Source organism: Melanerpes formicivorus, unplaced genomic scaffold (genome assembly GCF_026170545.1).
Source record: "Melanerpes formicivorus ecotype bairdi unplaced genomic scaffold, bMelFor1.0.p_v2 SCAF_8, whole genome shotgun sequence".
In the NCBI taxonomy this organism is placed as follows: Eukaryota; Metazoa; Chordata; class Aves; order Piciformes; family Picidae; genus Melanerpes; species Melanerpes formicivorus.
Genome location: NW_027142360.1, coordinates 14784524 through 14801689, shown reverse-complemented (window position 1 = coordinate 14801689; position 17166 = coordinate 14784524). Strand labels below are relative to the sequence as shown.

Here is a 17166-nt window from a genome sequence, read left to right as displayed (position 1 = left end):
GCCTCTGAGAGAATGTGATGTAGCACCGAGTGCCAAAATGACCCAGAGAAAGGCACTTAAAAAAATGAAAATATGGTCCTCCTTCTAAGGAGTTTGTGAGCTCCTGGATGGTGACCACACTGTGGGGCCACAGCCTGGTGCTGTCGTACCAAATCTGGATCCTTTATTTGGTGTGCAAAAATCACTCAACACAGAGAGTCAAGATATTACTTTTATTCCAGTTCTGCACAGGAAAGGGTGCTAAGTAATAATTCCGCAAAACTGTTTCACAGGTTGAAATTCATGACATGTTTCTAGAGTAAAATGTATTAGCTATGCCTCATGTCAACACCTACTCACTAGCCATTGGTTAGTCTCTTGCTTGATCTTATAGATACAGCTGCCTTTACATTCACTATGCATGCCCAAAGAGTAAGGTAATTCCCTAGCTAAGAGGTATGATTTTTCACATTATAATGGTATTGTAATGAGGGCACCACTTTGCGGCACTTCGTTGACTAGCAATAGATGCGGGTCCAATGTTTTAGGAATCTCCAGCCTTTGATCCTTGGTAAGTTTCTCCTGGAACCAGGTAACTCAGTATCTTAAAGCAGGCAGTACTAATGTAACTTCACCAATTCCTTCAGAGTGGCCCAGCACCGGAGAGTGAACGCCAGGACGGGACCAGGCCAGAAGCCACGGCGCCAAGACGCCACAGGCCGGCAGGGCAACCCGCTCCGCCTCCAGCCCCTCCCCGGAGCGGTCGGCCCCACTGCCCGGGCGGGTCCCTGAGTCCGCAGCGATCGCCGCCGGTTTCGTTTTCGTTTCCCCTCTCTGACGGGTTGCAGTGTTTCGGGGCGGGGGAGGGCAGCAGCAGAGCAGCGGCCATGGCGCTCGCCGACCTAGCACTGCAGGTTCTGTGCGCCAGCGGCGGCTGCCTGGAGGAACGCGACCTCCGCCGGCGGCTGCCAGGCCGCCCCACGGCCGAGCAGCTGGCCCTGGTGCTGCGGGATGCGCAGCGGTTCACGGTAGTCCAGCGGCCCGGTGAGGCGGGGGCGGCAGGGGAGGTGTCGGTGGTGGTAGCTACCAGCCCCGTGCGGCTGTGCCAGGACCATGGTGCCGGCTGCGAGGGGCAGTGCGGTCGGCTGCATCTCTGCAAGTATCACCTGAAGGGGCTCTGCCGCAACCAGCAGGCGAGGTGAGGGGGTGGTGTGGTGTGGTGGAGGCGAGCCGGGGCGGCGGCGGGAGAGGCCAGGCCCTGCCTGGGGCCGTTTGGCTGGGGCTGGGGTGCTGCCCCTTGCCACCGGGCGCAGCAGATGTCCACGGAGCGCGCTTTTCCCCGCGAGTCTCAGCGGTCTATTCGCAGGGGCCTCGCCCGGCCTTGGGGGGGCCGCGAAGCGAAGCCTCCTGTGCCCCGCGGCTGGTAGCGGGGCAGGGCATTGCAGCGGCCTTTGTCGGTAGCCCTTTGGTAGCGCTCACACGAGGCGTCTGTGAGGCAAGAGAAGTGTTTTGGAGAGAAAACTTTAGCGACTTGTGGTGGCACCGGGGGCGGGCGTAGCTGAGGCCACTTCCGCCCCTCGCTGCCGGGTGAGAGCTTGGGCCGCGAACTGGCTTGTCCCGTGGGGCTCGGTGTGTCCCCCTCCAGTGGAAGAAGAATCAGTAAGAATCTTGCTGCACTTTTTCGTGTCGGAAATGCGCCTTATTTTTTTTTCCCCTGTTTTTTTTTTTTTTATCCCCCGCCCCTTTTTCTTTCTTTTTGTTCATGAAAAGAGAGAGGCACTGGCCGTTGTTTCCCGGATTGTGGGATGGCAGCACTTCCTCCACAGTCCATACGTTGCTTCTAGTGTTGCCCCTTCCCCACCGTCGGGCCCGTGCTTAGCCCTAGGGTGAAAGCTTTACCCGCGCTGCGCGATGAAGCAAACCTGAAGGCTTTGTGCTGGGCGAAGCTAGGGGGAGCGTGCTTGTAGACTTGACTGGGAGTCCGCCTTGCTCTGGCATTTTGCTGTTCTCTTGCCTGTGCAGGTCAAAAATGCCAGTATTGTCAGACTACACTAATACTATGATGACTGTAAATCAAAAATAACGTGGCAATTATCCTCAGAGTAATTACGTTATCTGCTTAGCAAATCACATAATTACTTTATAAAGAAGCACTACAGATTTTTCTAAAACTGGGAAATTTTGTGTGCTTTGTAAACACGTGTAAAATTGATGGAATAGCAAAGTGGTTTGTTACACTCATTTTGCACTTGGTTTTCTCAACTTGTAGGAAGGTATGCAAGTTTGTTCACAGCTTCCACTCGGACCACAATCTCCCTGTTCTAAAACAGTATGGACTTCAGAATTTAAATGGTGCTGAACTTCGCCAGCTTCTGCTTCAAAATGACCCTTCCCTCTTACCAGAGGTAAGACAGTTTCTTAGCCTTGTGTTTCAGAGAGGATCAAGGTGGAAGAGGCTTGATGCTAGATGGAGATGTTAGGTGTTAGTTTGGTTAGCGCACTGCAAATCTGATGCTTTAAGTCTCTATCCTCTTTTCTCATCTGTGATGGGCTGACCCTAGTTGGCAGCTAAGCACTTGTACAGCCCCTCACTTGCTCTCCTCTCCTCTGCCCCCAGCAGGATGGGTGAGAGAAAACAAGAACAACAGTAAAAAAAATTGTGGTTGGAGATAAATATAGTTTAGTAATTGGAGGAAAGAGGGTAACAAATGTGTTGCAAAGGAAGCTGGTTGGCACCTCCCACAAGCAGACTGACTCCTAGCAATTCTCTGAATGAGGGCCACCTTGTAAGAAGACCACACTTCACTTTATAAACATGACTTTATATAGCATGAAATATGGCCATCTTGGGCTCGCTGTCCCATCTGTGTCCTCTCTCAGCCTTTTGCCCACCCACAGCCAAATGGGGCAAGAAGGTCAGAGTGGAGAAGAAAATGTAAACCTGTAAACTGCAAGCACGGCTCAGCAGTAGCTGAAACGTCGTATGTACCAGCACTGTTTCGGTCATGAACCCAAAACATAGCGTTGTTTGGGTCTGCTGTGAAGGAAGCTAACTCTATCCCAGCCAGATTCAGTACCTCTTACTATCAAATTCAGGTCAAAAAAGTTCTCTGTTCCAAAACCAGAAAACCAAAGAGTTCAGGTGGTGATGATAAAATGCACTCTTCTGCATTTGTATGACTGAGAACAAAATCCCATCTCTTTGAGGATGTCTGTAAGATGGTTGTTGTAAGGTTTTAGATGTGAGAAGGGGAAAAGGAAAAGCTACCAAGTAACCATTTGGAAAATAGGAAGAAGGAAGACATTTGTATAAGTTTTAAATGCAAATGTAAGCATGTAGCTGTACTAATTTAAAAACCATGAATTCAGGCAGTCTGTATGAACACATTGTACTTTAAATATGTTTGTTTGGGTTTTTGTCCTCTACCCAAGGTCTGCTTGCATTATAACAAAGGTGATGGACCTAATGGATCTTGTGTCTACAAAAAGATATGCACCAAACTCCATGTTTGCCAGTACTTTTTGTGGGGACAGTGCAGATTTGGCAGCAGCTGCAAGCGATCCCATGACTTATCAAAGTCGGAGTGCTACGAAAAGCTGGAGAGACAGGGAATGAGCTCAGACATTATTGAAAAACTACCCTCCATTTATAGGAATATGTATGACATACAAAATGGAAACAGGAGCAGATATGACACAGAAAATGCCAAGTCTCCACCGTGTAAAGGTAAATGATGTACATTTTTAAAACCTCAGGAGTTTCTTACAGATGTCACTGAGGAAAGGAAAACTGAATTCACATCTTGATGTGTCTTTTAAGAGAGATCTTGCACCTATCTCATTGACAGAGATTTGTGACTTGACAGGTGAAGTGGTTATCGAGGTGGTGAAGTGGATATCAAGGTATTATGGGTTCCTGAGAGATGAAGTGCTTGATGTTTATAGAAATCTTAAATTGGGGGTTAGAAAAGCATAACAGCATCTGGAAATAGATATTTTTTTCTTCTTGGTAAGAACATAAGCATAGATAACTTGAATGATTATATCCATTTTTTTCAGTGTAGTGATTGTCTAGCACAAGAATTCACAGACAGTGCTATCCTAGCTAATTCTCAGAGATGTAATACTTCGTTTGTTCTTTTCTTTTGAAGTTTCTTATAATTTCAAGTTAAGTATAATTTAGCAGGAAAGAACAGGATAACAGAATGGAAGATCCAAATGTGTATGTTCACCTCTGCTGATTTTTCTGCAGCTCCTTTGTTTACTTAGGTGTGCTTTAATTTACAGAAATGCCAAATATTGACACTTCATATTTTCTAGCCACCAGTGTGGACAGCTGAGTGGAATGCCCAGTTAACTTGAGTCTATCTAGAAATGTAAAGGCATTGGAGTCTATTTTTATTTTGATGTTATAGCTAAAAACTGTATCTGCAGAATTTAGAAGTTACAGGAAAGTCAGGTTCAGAAAGGATGTTTTGAGCAAAGATTTCAGTGTCTCTGGAGCTGAATGCAGTTATGAAGTTATAAACACTGGGTTTAGACTTCTTCCCTACCCATAGGTGTGCTTTTAGGAGGGATTGTTGAAACAAAGTGTATTAATAAGGCATATAATTCTCCTGTCTAGAGAGAAAAAGCAGCTCTAGCCAAGATGATGAATTGGAACAGATCTGTTTATATCACCTGTACAGGAGTTGTGGCTTTAAAGGTAGGTTGTGACTGTAGTAAGTCCAGTCTAATTTCATTTTCTTGTGAAGTAATAGACTTATTTACACCAAAGGGAAACTTCAGAATTTATGCTTGATCCCATGGTAATTTTGATTGCTGGTAGAAAGGTGTTTGACCTGCCCAGTGGACCAAAGGAGCCAACTTGATTTACTCCAAAATGCGTAACAGCCACATGTGTTGGAGACTGGGTACTGCAGCTGTGTTCACCTAGGGGATTGCTGAGTGGTAGGAGTTTGCAAATAGCTAGAAAAGATATTCTACATGCTTCCTTGTTTCTTTTAGCACTCTTCTATCTGTCTGAGCTGTTTTCCTTTCAAAATATTCCAGCTTGTCTGGGATAAAGGCTGCTGTGCCAGCTTCCTTGTCCTTTGTCATCCTTTTCATTCTTCATGTTCTTGGCCTGTAGGTAGCTGATACACTGCACACCTTCTCATAGAGTTGTGTGGTGCAGTCTCCTTGACTTTCCCTGTAAAGCTGCCTGTTGTTCTGTTACGAAAGATAGCCTCAGGTTTATGCGTATGTGTACTAGTGATGTGATCTTTGCTTCTGTTGAGGAGGATTGCATACTGACTCTTCAAATAATTTGTGATTAATGTTTGTGATACCTGGGCCACGACTAGTGCTGTTCCTGATGAGGATTGAACCCTTAAAGACTTCTTAAAGTCTCTAAATGAGCTACCTGCTGTCCTGAGGGCAAGCACTGTATTTGGTTGGGTTTTTTCCTTGGTATGTTCCTTTATGGACAAGTGGTTAAGCATAGGCATTTGAGTCTACACTACTGTTCTGTATGTGCTATTGTCATACATGAGCTTGTGATCTCGATTCAGAGTACGTTTTTGTCTCTGAAAATGAAAAAGACAGAATGGTTCTTCACCACCAAGCTCCTGATAGCAATTCTGATGCGCAACCTGGTGGGTACAGAAAGTGCCTAAGCTCAAAAATTGAGTTTTGCTTGCTCCCACTGAAAAATTCTGAAGTACTGCTTGTAATGATTACATGGGGGAACACTTTCCATAGCTATGCATTTGATATTTCACCAGCTAGGTGTTCAGCCCTGAATTGTTGGAGTTTTTCTCATAGCCTGTATAAATAATGCATCTCTTGCTTATTAAGTTCTTTTTTAAACCTTTATAGACAAGTGTATCAGAAGTCACTTTCACTTGCCATATAGATGGCAGATCTTTGATGGTAATACCTGGAAGGACTTGAAGGATATGGAAGAAGTAGAAAAAGCATATTGTGACCCCAGGAATACCAGGTATAAACTCTTGTGAAATTTTATAATCTTTGGAGTTTACTCTGTTGGAGCAGGCCCTTAGTGGCTATAAATTGCTACAACTCTATTGCAGTCATTACATAGGCAGCTTCCTTTGGTATTCTCCTACTGACTTCACTCGACTGATCTACTATTGCCAGACTTATCCGTTGTGACTTACTTAGGCCTGGAGTTCATATAGGACCCTCTGGGTTGGCATGGGGCACAGCTTGACCCCACAATTAGTTGTAATCTTCTCTGTCTTCTGAGCTGGAGGATCAAAAGGTGGCATGAGATTTGTCCCTCCTGCTCCCTTTTCCCCAGTCCGTGTTGTGGAATGTTAGAATGCCTTATGTACCTGGAGAGAGAGATACTCTTGGATGCAGAGAACATTAAGAATATGGAAATAACCAGTTCCAAACTCTTTGGTTTGCTGTGTAGTACAAAGAAGGCATTGGAAGGGGCTTATACCAGTATGCTGTGTTTCAGGCTGGAGAATTTACCTATCCCTCTTAAATTACATTGAAGCTCTTCGAAGCCCTGCTTAAGTTAAGGCAATGCTCTACTTAGAGCATAGTTGGTTATTGGAAGAAGTTTTTGTACAGCTTTAGGAGACTATAGGAAGATGTAAAAGAGGTTGTTTTCAGATAGCTTTATAGGACAGTAGGGAAGATTTGCCTTTGCTCCAGTTAGAGAGAGCTATGTTTTGTCTTTGACTCTGAGAGTAATGTAAACACCTTGTAACTGTAGGAGACAAGCTGGGTAGAATTTGGTTGGATGTGTTAAAACATTGTTTTGTTATTTTGACCTATTGTATGCCAGTAGGAAATGACCAATGGAGATGTGACACATGTGCCTTCTGATAGGTTGTAACTTTGCTGTATAACGTAATAAACGTCTTCTCTTGCTTACATCTGGTCCTGAAAGCATTGGTCAAGGCAAATCCAAACCTCTATACTTTTACAGTTGGTTAGCAAGGAGAAGGTAGTGTACATTTTCCCACTGTTTCTTATGTAACTTACTAATTTGATAGTGGTTACTCCCCATGGAACCGATGTGAGACGTAATCATGTAATGCAAAATGCATACAAACACAAGACACAGCTGAGGTTGTTTTGGAAACTTCAGGTTTGCGTTCTGCTTTTGAGTGATGTTTACTCAATTTGCACACTTGTGGTGGGCATCAGAACCTATGTGTAAAGCCTCACAAACAGTTAAGGATTTTTTTTTCTCTTTTTTTCACAGATATAAAAATGGTGTTACTGAAAGTGGCTCTGTCTTGCCACCTATCTGTTTTCTAAGTATGTGCTGTGGGTTTGCAAAGGTTAGACGTCTTTCTACAGCCTCCTCTGTGACCAAACCCCCTCACTTCATTCTTACAACAGAATGGATTTGGTACTGGAAAGATGAATATGGCCTATGGCAGGAGTATGGGAAAAAAGTAAGTGTGGAGAAATGGACTCTCAGCTCTGTGTTAAAAGTACAAAACTACTGAATAGTGCCCAGTGTTTTTATCCTCCTCTTCTTTTATCACCCTCTCTCTTCCTTCCTTTCACTCATACTGTACAGATGGACTTTAGAGGCCTGATGTGATCTTTTCCCTGTGAATTTGAGTGGTTCATATAGGGGAGTGCTCACTGGTGAGTCACAAGTATTATTGACAGATAATTCTTCAGTGAGTCATGCTGGATAGAATCACATTAATACATTCTTTTCATTGCTTCTGACTAAAACTTCCTTTTCTAAGGCTTCAGACTCTGTATGTCATTGATATGCTCCAGTTGGTGAATGTGCACTCTCAGTAGCATTCACAGCATGCATTTTGTAGTGTAAGTTTAGACTTTGTAAAACTGCGGTTTGTTTTAGAGGCAGTTTCAGCTGCTTAATACATGACTTCTGTGTGCTAGCTGCTATCATGCCCAAAAGCTGATGCCTACTTCAGTCACCACATAATATGGTAATCGTTAAGTTTTAAACTTGTTTATCAGGATAATCTATTTTTTTCTTCTGGTTCTGGCCTGACAGAATGAGATTCATAAATCTGCCACTGTTTCCAGTGATGACCTGGAGAAAGCTTATATAGCTGAAGGTTCTCCAAAGCTGAACTTCAAAGCTGGAACACATGAATATGAACTCAGATTTGGAGGTAGGTTCCACTTACTTTGTTTGTTTTCTTTTAGTTTTGTTTGTTTGATTTTTTTATTTTCTCCCTCCCTGCCTCTTTTCCTCCCAGATCTTTTGTGGTTTTAAACTATATTACTAGAGGAGATAGGAAGTAGAAATTTGAACTGCAGTAGTTACAGAGACATAGCTTCTATCGAAGTTTTCAGGATAAAAGCTGTTCACATAAGTGTGGTGGGTTGAAGTTTCCTCCCAACAAGTGTCACTGCTATTCCTCCAGACCTTTTATTTATGAGAAGTTCTTGTCCTAGGTTCCAAGCAAATTCTGGTGCTAGGTTTGACTTGCCAGCAAGTCCAAGTGTGACATTGCAGTTGATGCTGGCACCAACACAAATGGCGAGAAACAGCTGGAAATTTTGGCTAGTGAGCTTGTGGTCTGCTTTGATCACTGTGTTGCAGAAAACTAAATACTTGTGCAAGGTATAGAGTCGAGATGACCCTTAGCATTGCAAGATTTATGTAGCTATTTTCTTCTCACAGCTTGGTCTGTCTGGTATGGATGAGGAAATGCCTTGACTCTGTCAAAATAGGACAATGTTTCCCAAGAGTTCAGAAAATCTAAGCCACTTGTAGTGGCACTGTCTTCTCTAAGCTGTTGCCTTGCCAGGTGTCTTTCAAAAATCATAGGGAATCAACTTGCCTAGACTTGTCATTTTGGTGTAGTTGCCTTTGCTCCAACTCTCCATTACTATCTCATTTTGCATGGAAACAGGAAAAACGAGCAGAAAGGGCACACGGTGTTTGTGGCTGTAATCTTCTCTATAGACTGTAGAAACTTGTCTGGCTTAGAAGGGAAAATTGCATATTAAATCAGTCCCTTTTATAAGGTTTGGACTTCTTTTGCAATGCAGGTGTCTTCCAAAACTAGTTTCCTAAGCTTGGTGGTGGCAAGAGGATCTTTACTTTCTGTGTATCTGTCTCTGAAGATATGGCCTCATTCTAAGTGCTGCTATCTACTTACTAGTTGCTAGGATGATGTGGCAATAGCCACAAAGATTCCAAGATCCAGAAATAATGCTTCTAAAAAGTCATGTTTCTGTAACTTTTCTCTTGGTGGTCAGTAAAACTGAATGGCCCATGATAGCTGTTAGGTTGCATTCATAGGGTTTGAAATGTACACCTACATATAGGAAGATAGTATCTTGATTACAAATTGGAGAGGGGATGTGATCCATGGGGCAAAAAGTAGATAATTATTTTTACAATGGTCTTTTTGGGTTAAGTGTGGCTGATAGAGAGTGAAGGGAAAATATCTACCAGTGTCTGTTGTTTCTTCTAAAGTTAAGAGCAAAACTGAAACTGAAATCCTTCTCGGTGATTACACAGACTGTAAGTTCCGCATCCTGCTCTGACTTCCCACTGTGTTGCAGAGAAAAAAGGCTCAGTGTCTTGATTTGCTGCAGTGGGAAGCCTTTCTGAAACATCTTTCTCATTGTTCAGTGTTTTGGTTTTTTGTTGTTTTTCCAGACATGATTCAGAAAAACCTTCGCTACAGAACGGAGAGAGAGGTTTGCAGAAGACCTAAATTTTTGTCTCAGGCAGACATAGAAAATTTAAGAGCAAGGTAAACTGCAAGTGCTCATTCCAAGGTGATGGATTTAGTGCATTGTGAATGCAGTGCCTTCCAAGTATGTAAATAAGGTGGAGTAGCTATTAAGCCAATTGTAAAAGAAACTGAGAGGGGGAGAGATGTTGCCTGACAATAGCTGTCTAGGGCAGTATTGCAGCCTGGCCAATAGTTTTCAAGCAGCTCAGGAGCCTTTAGGGTATGTAAAGGAAGTTTGGGGTTGGACACAGAAACTGAAAGCATAGAAAATAATTCAACATGCAGCAGTGTTGTAGGGAGCTCCTGATTAGAGGCAGCTGCCTTACTAGCGATAGAAGCAGTAACATTCATGCGTACTACACGCTTCGTGACATCTGAAATCTGTCATTTTCGAAGGTAAGTACAAGTTTAGAAGCAATTCTTGTGAGGACAACCAGCCAGTCTTGAGAGGAAAGTAGCAGTTGTTACAGGTGGAACAAAAGGTTCTGCAAGGGGAGGAGTTTTATATGACCGCTTATAACAGCAAACTTTTGTATGCATTCCCTTGCAGCACACAGTGCTTGCTTAAACAACACAGAAAAGAGCAGCTAAGCATGGTGATGAAGGCTAAGGTGAACGTAGAGAGGAGGGCTGTATCTGTCCTGATTCTATCATGGATATGAGAGTAGATGCATTTTTATTTACTCCAGCATAGTAGAGCTTTTATGCATGCATTCAGCTCTTTGCAACTAAGAGAACTACTTGAATGTTTAGTTTAGTGTATAACGGTTAGGGGTTTTTTCTCATTTGGCATCATGCTTCCTGCCATAAATCCTGACATGCTTTGGAACAAATATTTTCATGTATTGAACTGAAAATACAATTCTGAAATATTTCTGTATATGTTCAGTTGTTTATGTTCTCTCTGTACTTGGCAAAAATATTTAGCATCACCAGTACATAAAATGTAGGAATTTGGTGGGTGTTTCTGTGACATATTTCTAATATCTTATACAGGGGCTTTAAACACACAGAAGTGTTTAAGGGCATTCCAGCTCACTGGGACAAATCTGCCTTGCCTGAACTGGGATTCAAGGTTTGGAGATTTATGGTTTTACTCTCTGTCAGTTTTGTCACATCCAGGTTTGTTACATCACAAGTTCAGTGTTTCTTAGTAGATGACTGTTTCTTATGTATTGCAATGCAGAGGGGGTGAACTGGAGCCTGATATCACACTGGGCAGACCTAGAGGTTAAACTAACCCCAGATTTAAACTAACAAATGGTGGCAATATAACCATGGTAACACTGACTTTCACTGCTGCTATTTATTCCTTTGCTTGGCAAATTTGCCTGAAGCTTATGCTGTATTAGCAAGACTGTTACTGGTGCTCAAGATCCATAGCTCTGAAGTGCCAACTTGTGCTGAAGCATCAGAGATAAGTCATGCCTCTAAACTTTAGGGCAGCCATTCCCTGAGCCAGTGTAAGTAGACTGCTGTGTACCTATGGAGCACTGCTGAAACTGGCAGAGCTCAGGCTGGGATCATTCACAAAAATGCACCATAAATCCAGGGGGGTGAACTTAGAGCCACAGAATTGTTTTGGTTGGAAAAGACTTTTAAGATCCTCAGGTCCAACCATTATCTAACTCTTACCAAGTCTGGGGCTAAACCATGCCCCTTAGCATCACATCTCTGTATCTGTTAGACACCTCAAGGGGTGGTGATTCAACCTGGGAAGCCTATTCCAGTGTTTGAGAATCCTTTCAGTGAAGACGTTTCTTCTAATACCCAATCTAAACTTCTCCTGGTGCAACTTGAGGCTATTTTCTCTTGCTCTGTCACTTGTTACTAGGGAGAGGAGACCAACAACCACCTTGCTACAACCTCTTTTTCTGTCTTTTTTACCACTCATTACCTTTGTAACAGACCTGGTTAATATCATGTGGTTTACCTTTGCTGACTTCCTGCCTGCCTCCACCACCACCTCTGTCAGCTCTAGTGAATACACCTACAGAAAACATCCATTACAAAGCTTGAAAATTACTAACTTGCAAAATGTCAACCTCAAGAAATTGTCAATAAAAAATAGCAAGGCTAATGTGGACATTCTTAGTGTTCCTAGGTAAAGCATGCAAGCAGAGAACTTTCCTTGCTTTCAGGCCTGATATGTAAGGAACCCTAACGGCAGTGTGTCCCTATTCTTGCCTACGTAGTTGATTGAATAAAGTTTTTTCAGTTTACTTAAAAACATGACAGGCAGTTTGCTCCCACTGGCTGTAGGGAGCATGAACTACAAAGATTTAAAAGGCATGAATAGAGAGGTAGTCTTTGATTTGCTGCAACATAAATTCTCCAATCTTTTTTTGATTTCTTCTTTATTTATGTCCTCTGTGTATTTAAATACTGTTTGATATAGGCATGCAAATTTACCTTGCCTGAATATTAAAAAGGGCTAGGTGGCTGCACAAAACCATGCAGCTCTTTTAATGTTCTGTTACTGAGCAATCTGGGTGTCTTAAACCTCAGGAGTTAGTGTTCCCTAGGTAAGAGCTCACTTCTAGAGAGATGTCTAATCTACTTTTTTTCCCCAAGGGTACTTTTGCTGTTCGCACCTCTGCTTCACAGAAAAGACTTGAAAGGCCTGAGTAGTGCACTAGGTAGGGTGGCTTTGTTATGATTTAATAAAAGATGAGACTACCTTTTTAATCTTCCTTGCAGCTGATTGAGCTTGACAGTTCTTCTGAAGAATACAAGAAAGTGATGGTAGACTTTCAACGCACAATGCCCAAAACAGTTATTAAAAGGATTTCTAGAGTTCAGAACCCATCTCTCTGGGAGCTGTTTCAATGGTATGTGTAAAATACTGCTCTGGTATGTGTGCATGAATTTGGTTGTTTCTGCAGTTAGCTGCATGCTAAAGGTAGACACACAAATCTGTGAAATGCAATTGCATTGAAGAATCTGCTGTCACTCCCCCGCTGAAATACCTAGCCCAGGTCAGCATGTAGATAAAGAGGTACCAACAACCCGAAATTCAGTCAAGACACAGAGCTTAGAATAGCCACATGAACTCTGTGGGAGGAATCCTTGCTCCTGAGTGATTCTGACTTCTGCCAGGCCTGTGTCCAGGACAACTGCCTTCCACTGAAGCCTTGACGCTGGTAATCAGTCACATCTGGCACAAACACTGGTTTGTAGCTGGTTGAAACTGAAACAGCCCTCAAAATCAAATGTGAAACTCACTGGAGGAAAGCCTTAACATGACCTCCTGTGTTTAAAAAAAAACAATATAATGAATGCAAGATTCCCCCCTGTGCTTTATCCTAAGAGCCACTGAATTGTTTTATTATTAAACGTCTGGAGGCATTTGTATATAATGAAAGCGTGTTTGTACACAGCCACAGAGCAAGATACCATCTGTGCCCAAAGCTTGCCCCTTAATGTGAGGATTTTCAGATTGTACTCTCTTGTTAAGATTGTTTCTAAGTGCTAGTCTGGGTACAACCACCATGGAGCTGCAAAGATACTGCTTCTTATTGCAGGCAGAAGGAACAAATGCAGAAGACCAATAGTGGAAAGGCTGTGGATGAGCGATTTTTATTTCACGGGACCAGTAAGAAACATATTGATGCCATCTGTCAGCAAAACTTTGACTGGAGGATCTGTGGCCTTCATGGGACAGTCTATGGCAAAGGTGGTTTTTCAGTTCTTCCATTACCCCTAGAGTTGCTAAAAAATTCTTAGTCATTACTGCAGAAGCGTAAAGACTGAGGACACTCAGTCAATTTAGAGCTTCTCTGTGATGGTATGGACAACACAGCTGACTTTGGCACTGATCATTTGGAGCATACTGAAAGGTTTGACCTCTGCTCTGTCCTTGCAAGAAAAGAGGAGCTTGGGAGAGGCCGGTTCTAAGGATAGTTTCTCCTAAAGTCTTGGCTTAATTCTGTTGCAATTTTTCCAAGCTTGTACAGGAATATGATATGGCTTTATTTGTTGTTTGAGGCTTTGTCCAGGCATGAAAATGCCATCCTGGTTACAGGCTTTTTGCCTTGTTAGAAAATTATATTCCTATAAGGTTGTCCTTTGATCTGAAAGGATCAACATAGCCAAGAGTGACTGACTGACTATCCACTTAATGGATTGGATACTTCAGAACTCTCAGATGTCCTAATCAGTATTAGTAGCCTCTGTCAAGTGAGGAAGTTGGGTGAGATTGGGGAAGGTGGATGTCTAGGTGAAGAAAAAACATTTCTGAGGAATATAATAAAGTTTAGAACATTACTTGTATAGCTGTTCAGTGTGTGTGCTGTGAAAAATCAATGCTTAGGTAATACATAGTGGTCATTTTCACTAAGGAGGACATACAAGACAAATGAAGGCTTTGGAAAAGGGTATTCATGAACTGCTTAATGGATTTGCTTATGAATTCTCTTTCACACTGTATCATTTCTATTCTGTGAGGTTTTATAATCTCTGTCTCGGTGTCTTTTCTGCAGGAAGCTATTTTGCAAGGGACGCTTCTTACTCTGACAACTACTGCAAAGAAGACATGCACATCAAGACCATGTTTCTGGCACGGGTGCTGGTGGGGGAGTTCACTACTGGTAGTTCTTCAGACGTTCGGCCTCCCTTGAAGGACGACCAGAACTTCTATGACAGTTGTGTGAATAACCCTTCAAACCCTTCTATCTTTGTCATCTTTGAGAAGCAGCAGATTTATCCAGAGTATCTCATAGAATACGTTAACATGGCATTGACAGAACTGCTGTAGCAGCAAAACCTATCATCATTGTCTGTAGCTGGTATGAACATTGTTTAAAATCCTGGCTTAAGAGAGAGAAAGTTATTTTTAGAAGTTGTGTAATTAGGTGAGTGTTCAGAAATATTCTCTATTCTTTCTGTGTAATGGAAAATGAGGGGTAAAAAGACACAAATGATGTCTTAGAATTCTTAAAATCCTTTGTGTCTCCTATTTTTTATGAGGCATCACATCTCCCTGCACTGCTAGAGAGTCTTAGAACTGCAGTAGGTGAATTCACTGATGGTTGTAACACGAGGACTGGCTGTGACTGCCAAGTTTAGAAAATAATTTGTTCTAATTGTTTCAGGATAGATTTTTTACATGTCAGAGGCTGCCTCCTCTTGCCTGTTTTAATTAAAAAATTGATAAAAATTGCCTTTTTAATAATCTGTTTCATGTAACAGTAGACATTCAGGTGTGTGCCAATGAGACACTGCAATTTTCTTTGTGCTCCAACTCAATGCATATATTCTTGGCAGCACTGAGTTTTGTCCCTGGGTGAAAAGGCAGGAACACACATTTTCACTTCTTATTTTTCTCATTTGAAACAAGTACCAAAGACATGAAGCATGTAAGGGTTGTTTGGTGCTGTGCTACTCAGTTGAATTACTCACCAAGTAAGTTCTCTGTTTTTGGTCAGTGAGAACACAAGTTTTTCACAACTTTCACTGTGCCTACAAATAAGATTCTGGCTGGTGCCACTGAGGGGAAGAAGAGGAGGCAACTGACCCTGTCATTTAGAATATCACACTTAGGTATGAAATGCATTGTTTGATTAGCAGTACCCTGTTGAGTAGCTTCATGGTTCTCTCAGCTGCTGGGAAGGACAGTGAGTGACTGTCCCTCATTAGGTGCTCTGCCCCTTTGCTTGCAGGAAATACACCAGCTGTCTGTGTCATTGAAGTATCTGGACTTCATTGCAGGAAAAGTGTTCTTACCTGGGGAGTGGTCTTCAGCCACACAGCTGAAGCCTTTAAAAATCTGAAGATTAAATTGAAAATTGCTCCCAGCAAGAGATAGGATTAGTTTTGAGCAGATATGTATGCAGATGATAAAAAAATCCTTGAACTGTTAAGTATTTCTTAGGTTTAAAGTTGCTGATGCAGAGATACTTTATCACAGCTTTAATGCTCCTAAATGAATATTTGTTAGCTATAGTGTACTGCAAAAGCCTTAAGATATAGTTTGTATAGGACCAACAAAAAGCCTCATTCCTACCTATATTGTAGAAGTACTTCTTAATTCATCTGGATGATGACTGACAGGTATACACTGGGCAACTCTCTTACGTCAGAGCTGTGAACTAGGAACTTAGCCACTATTAGCTGGAGAAAGGCTGTGCAAAGCTTTTTATATGAACCATAAAGCCAGCAGTTTGACAGCTAAAGGAAAATAGTCCTGTTTGTGTTTAAACTAAGTGAAACACAGATTGTGGCAAAGCAAGATGACTGTATTCTTTCTTTTGAAAGATCTGTAATAGAACACACATGACATGTCAGCAAGCACTACATTCATTGAGGAGAATGACACTGTGTATGAAAGCTATCATGTATGTGCAGAAAAATTTTGTTCTACCAAAACAAACCCATGTTCACAGCAAATGACTATACTGGTAGTATGGCTCTCTTCCTCTGAACATAACCAGCATTTCAGCTAAGAACTAGAATAGCATGTTAGTCTTTTGCCAGCAACTTGAAACAAACTTTTTTTTTCATTAAAGTAGTTGAGCTATCCTTTAAATGTTTTAATGGCTTGTAGTATTTTTTTCAAACCTTTAATTCTTGGGAGTGTCTGAACGTTGCAATTAAAATAACTGGAATAAATTGGCTAGTTGTGTTACTTTGTTAACAGACAAAAAAACCCTGCAGTGGTAACTTTCCTGTGTATAGTAAATAAACAAGTACTCAAACCACTAAATTCCTTGTAATGGCTTTCTCTCAATACCAAAAGCAGCATGTTTCATTATGTTTGAGAGTTTTGGAACCTATAGAATAGAATTAGAATTAGAATAGAATAGAATAGAATAGAATAGAATAGAATAGAATAGAATAGAATAGAATAGAATAGAATAGAATAGAATAGAATAGAATAATAGAACCGAACCAGACCAGGTTGGAGGAGACCCTCGAGATCATCGTGTCCAACCCATCATCCAGCACCATCTAATCAACATCAGATGCTGCTGTTAAGTAGTGGAGTTGTTCTACAACTGGATTGCATTTGGAAATCAACAGGTTAAAGAGCTTTTTGTATTAAATCTAAACTTTATAAACAAATTGGTATTAAACCTCTTTTCTGAGTGGGGAGGATATCTCTTGGCTACCGAAGAGAAGAAACTGGGCAGGAGCAGTGTAATAGCCTCTTTCACTGCTACACCATCTGAGGAGAAAGATAAGCTGTAAAGGTTGTTTTCTTTTTTTGATAACAACCTGATAAAAGAGATGGCAAGCTGGCAGAAACCAAATGACTTTGCTGTGCCAGTAGTGCAGTGTGAAGCATGTTACTTGATGAATCCCCAGCCTCCCACCTGCTGGGCTGGGTAGCTGTCTGGCAGCCACCATACAATGTAATGAGTCTTGCCTGTAATCAGATCTGTCATGGTATTCTGCCTTGGTTTTATATGATGTGAGTATCAAAACCCTGTCAAGTGGCATTAGCAAAGGAGTGGCAGGACACCAACCAGTTGGGATACCT

General features: G+C 42.0%; 1 protein-coding gene across 1 annotated transcript; it reads left to right on the top strand.

Annotated features, from left to right (window-relative positions):
- The first annotated feature begins 813 nt into the window (after nt 1-813).
- Nucleotides 814-16389, top strand: LOC137442980 (protein mono-ADP-ribosyltransferase PARP12-like). Its single transcript, XM_068142223.1, has 12 exons — nt 814-1177; nt 2249-2384; nt 3412-3706; nt 4604-4684; nt 5839-5962; nt 7205-7400; nt 7985-8105; nt 9608-9704; nt 10683-10761; nt 12387-12517; nt 13211-13362; nt 14168-16389. The coding sequence occupies exons 1-12, from the start codon at nt 867-869 to the stop codon at nt 14440-14442; spliced, it is 1998 nt and encodes a 665-aa protein (XP_067998324.1). The 5' UTR covers nt 814-866; the 3' UTR covers nt 14443-16389.
- The last annotated feature ends 777 nt before the right edge of the window (nt 16390-17166 follow it).

Excerpts from the sequence above, each read along its gene's own strand:
- LOC137442980 (XM_068142223.1), top strand. The coding sequence starts at position 867 with ATGGCGCTCGCCGACCTAGCACTGCAGGTTCTGTGCGCCAGCGGCGGC. Across the intron at positions 7,401-7,984 it reads GGCAGGAGTATGGGAAAAAA|AATGAGATTCATAAATCTGC; the intron begins GTAAGTGTGGAG and ends CTGGCCTGACAG. Across the intron at positions 8,106-9,607 it reads ATATGAACTCAGATTTGGAG|ACATGATTCAGAAAAACCTT; the intron begins GTAGGTTCCACT and ends TTGTTTTTCCAG.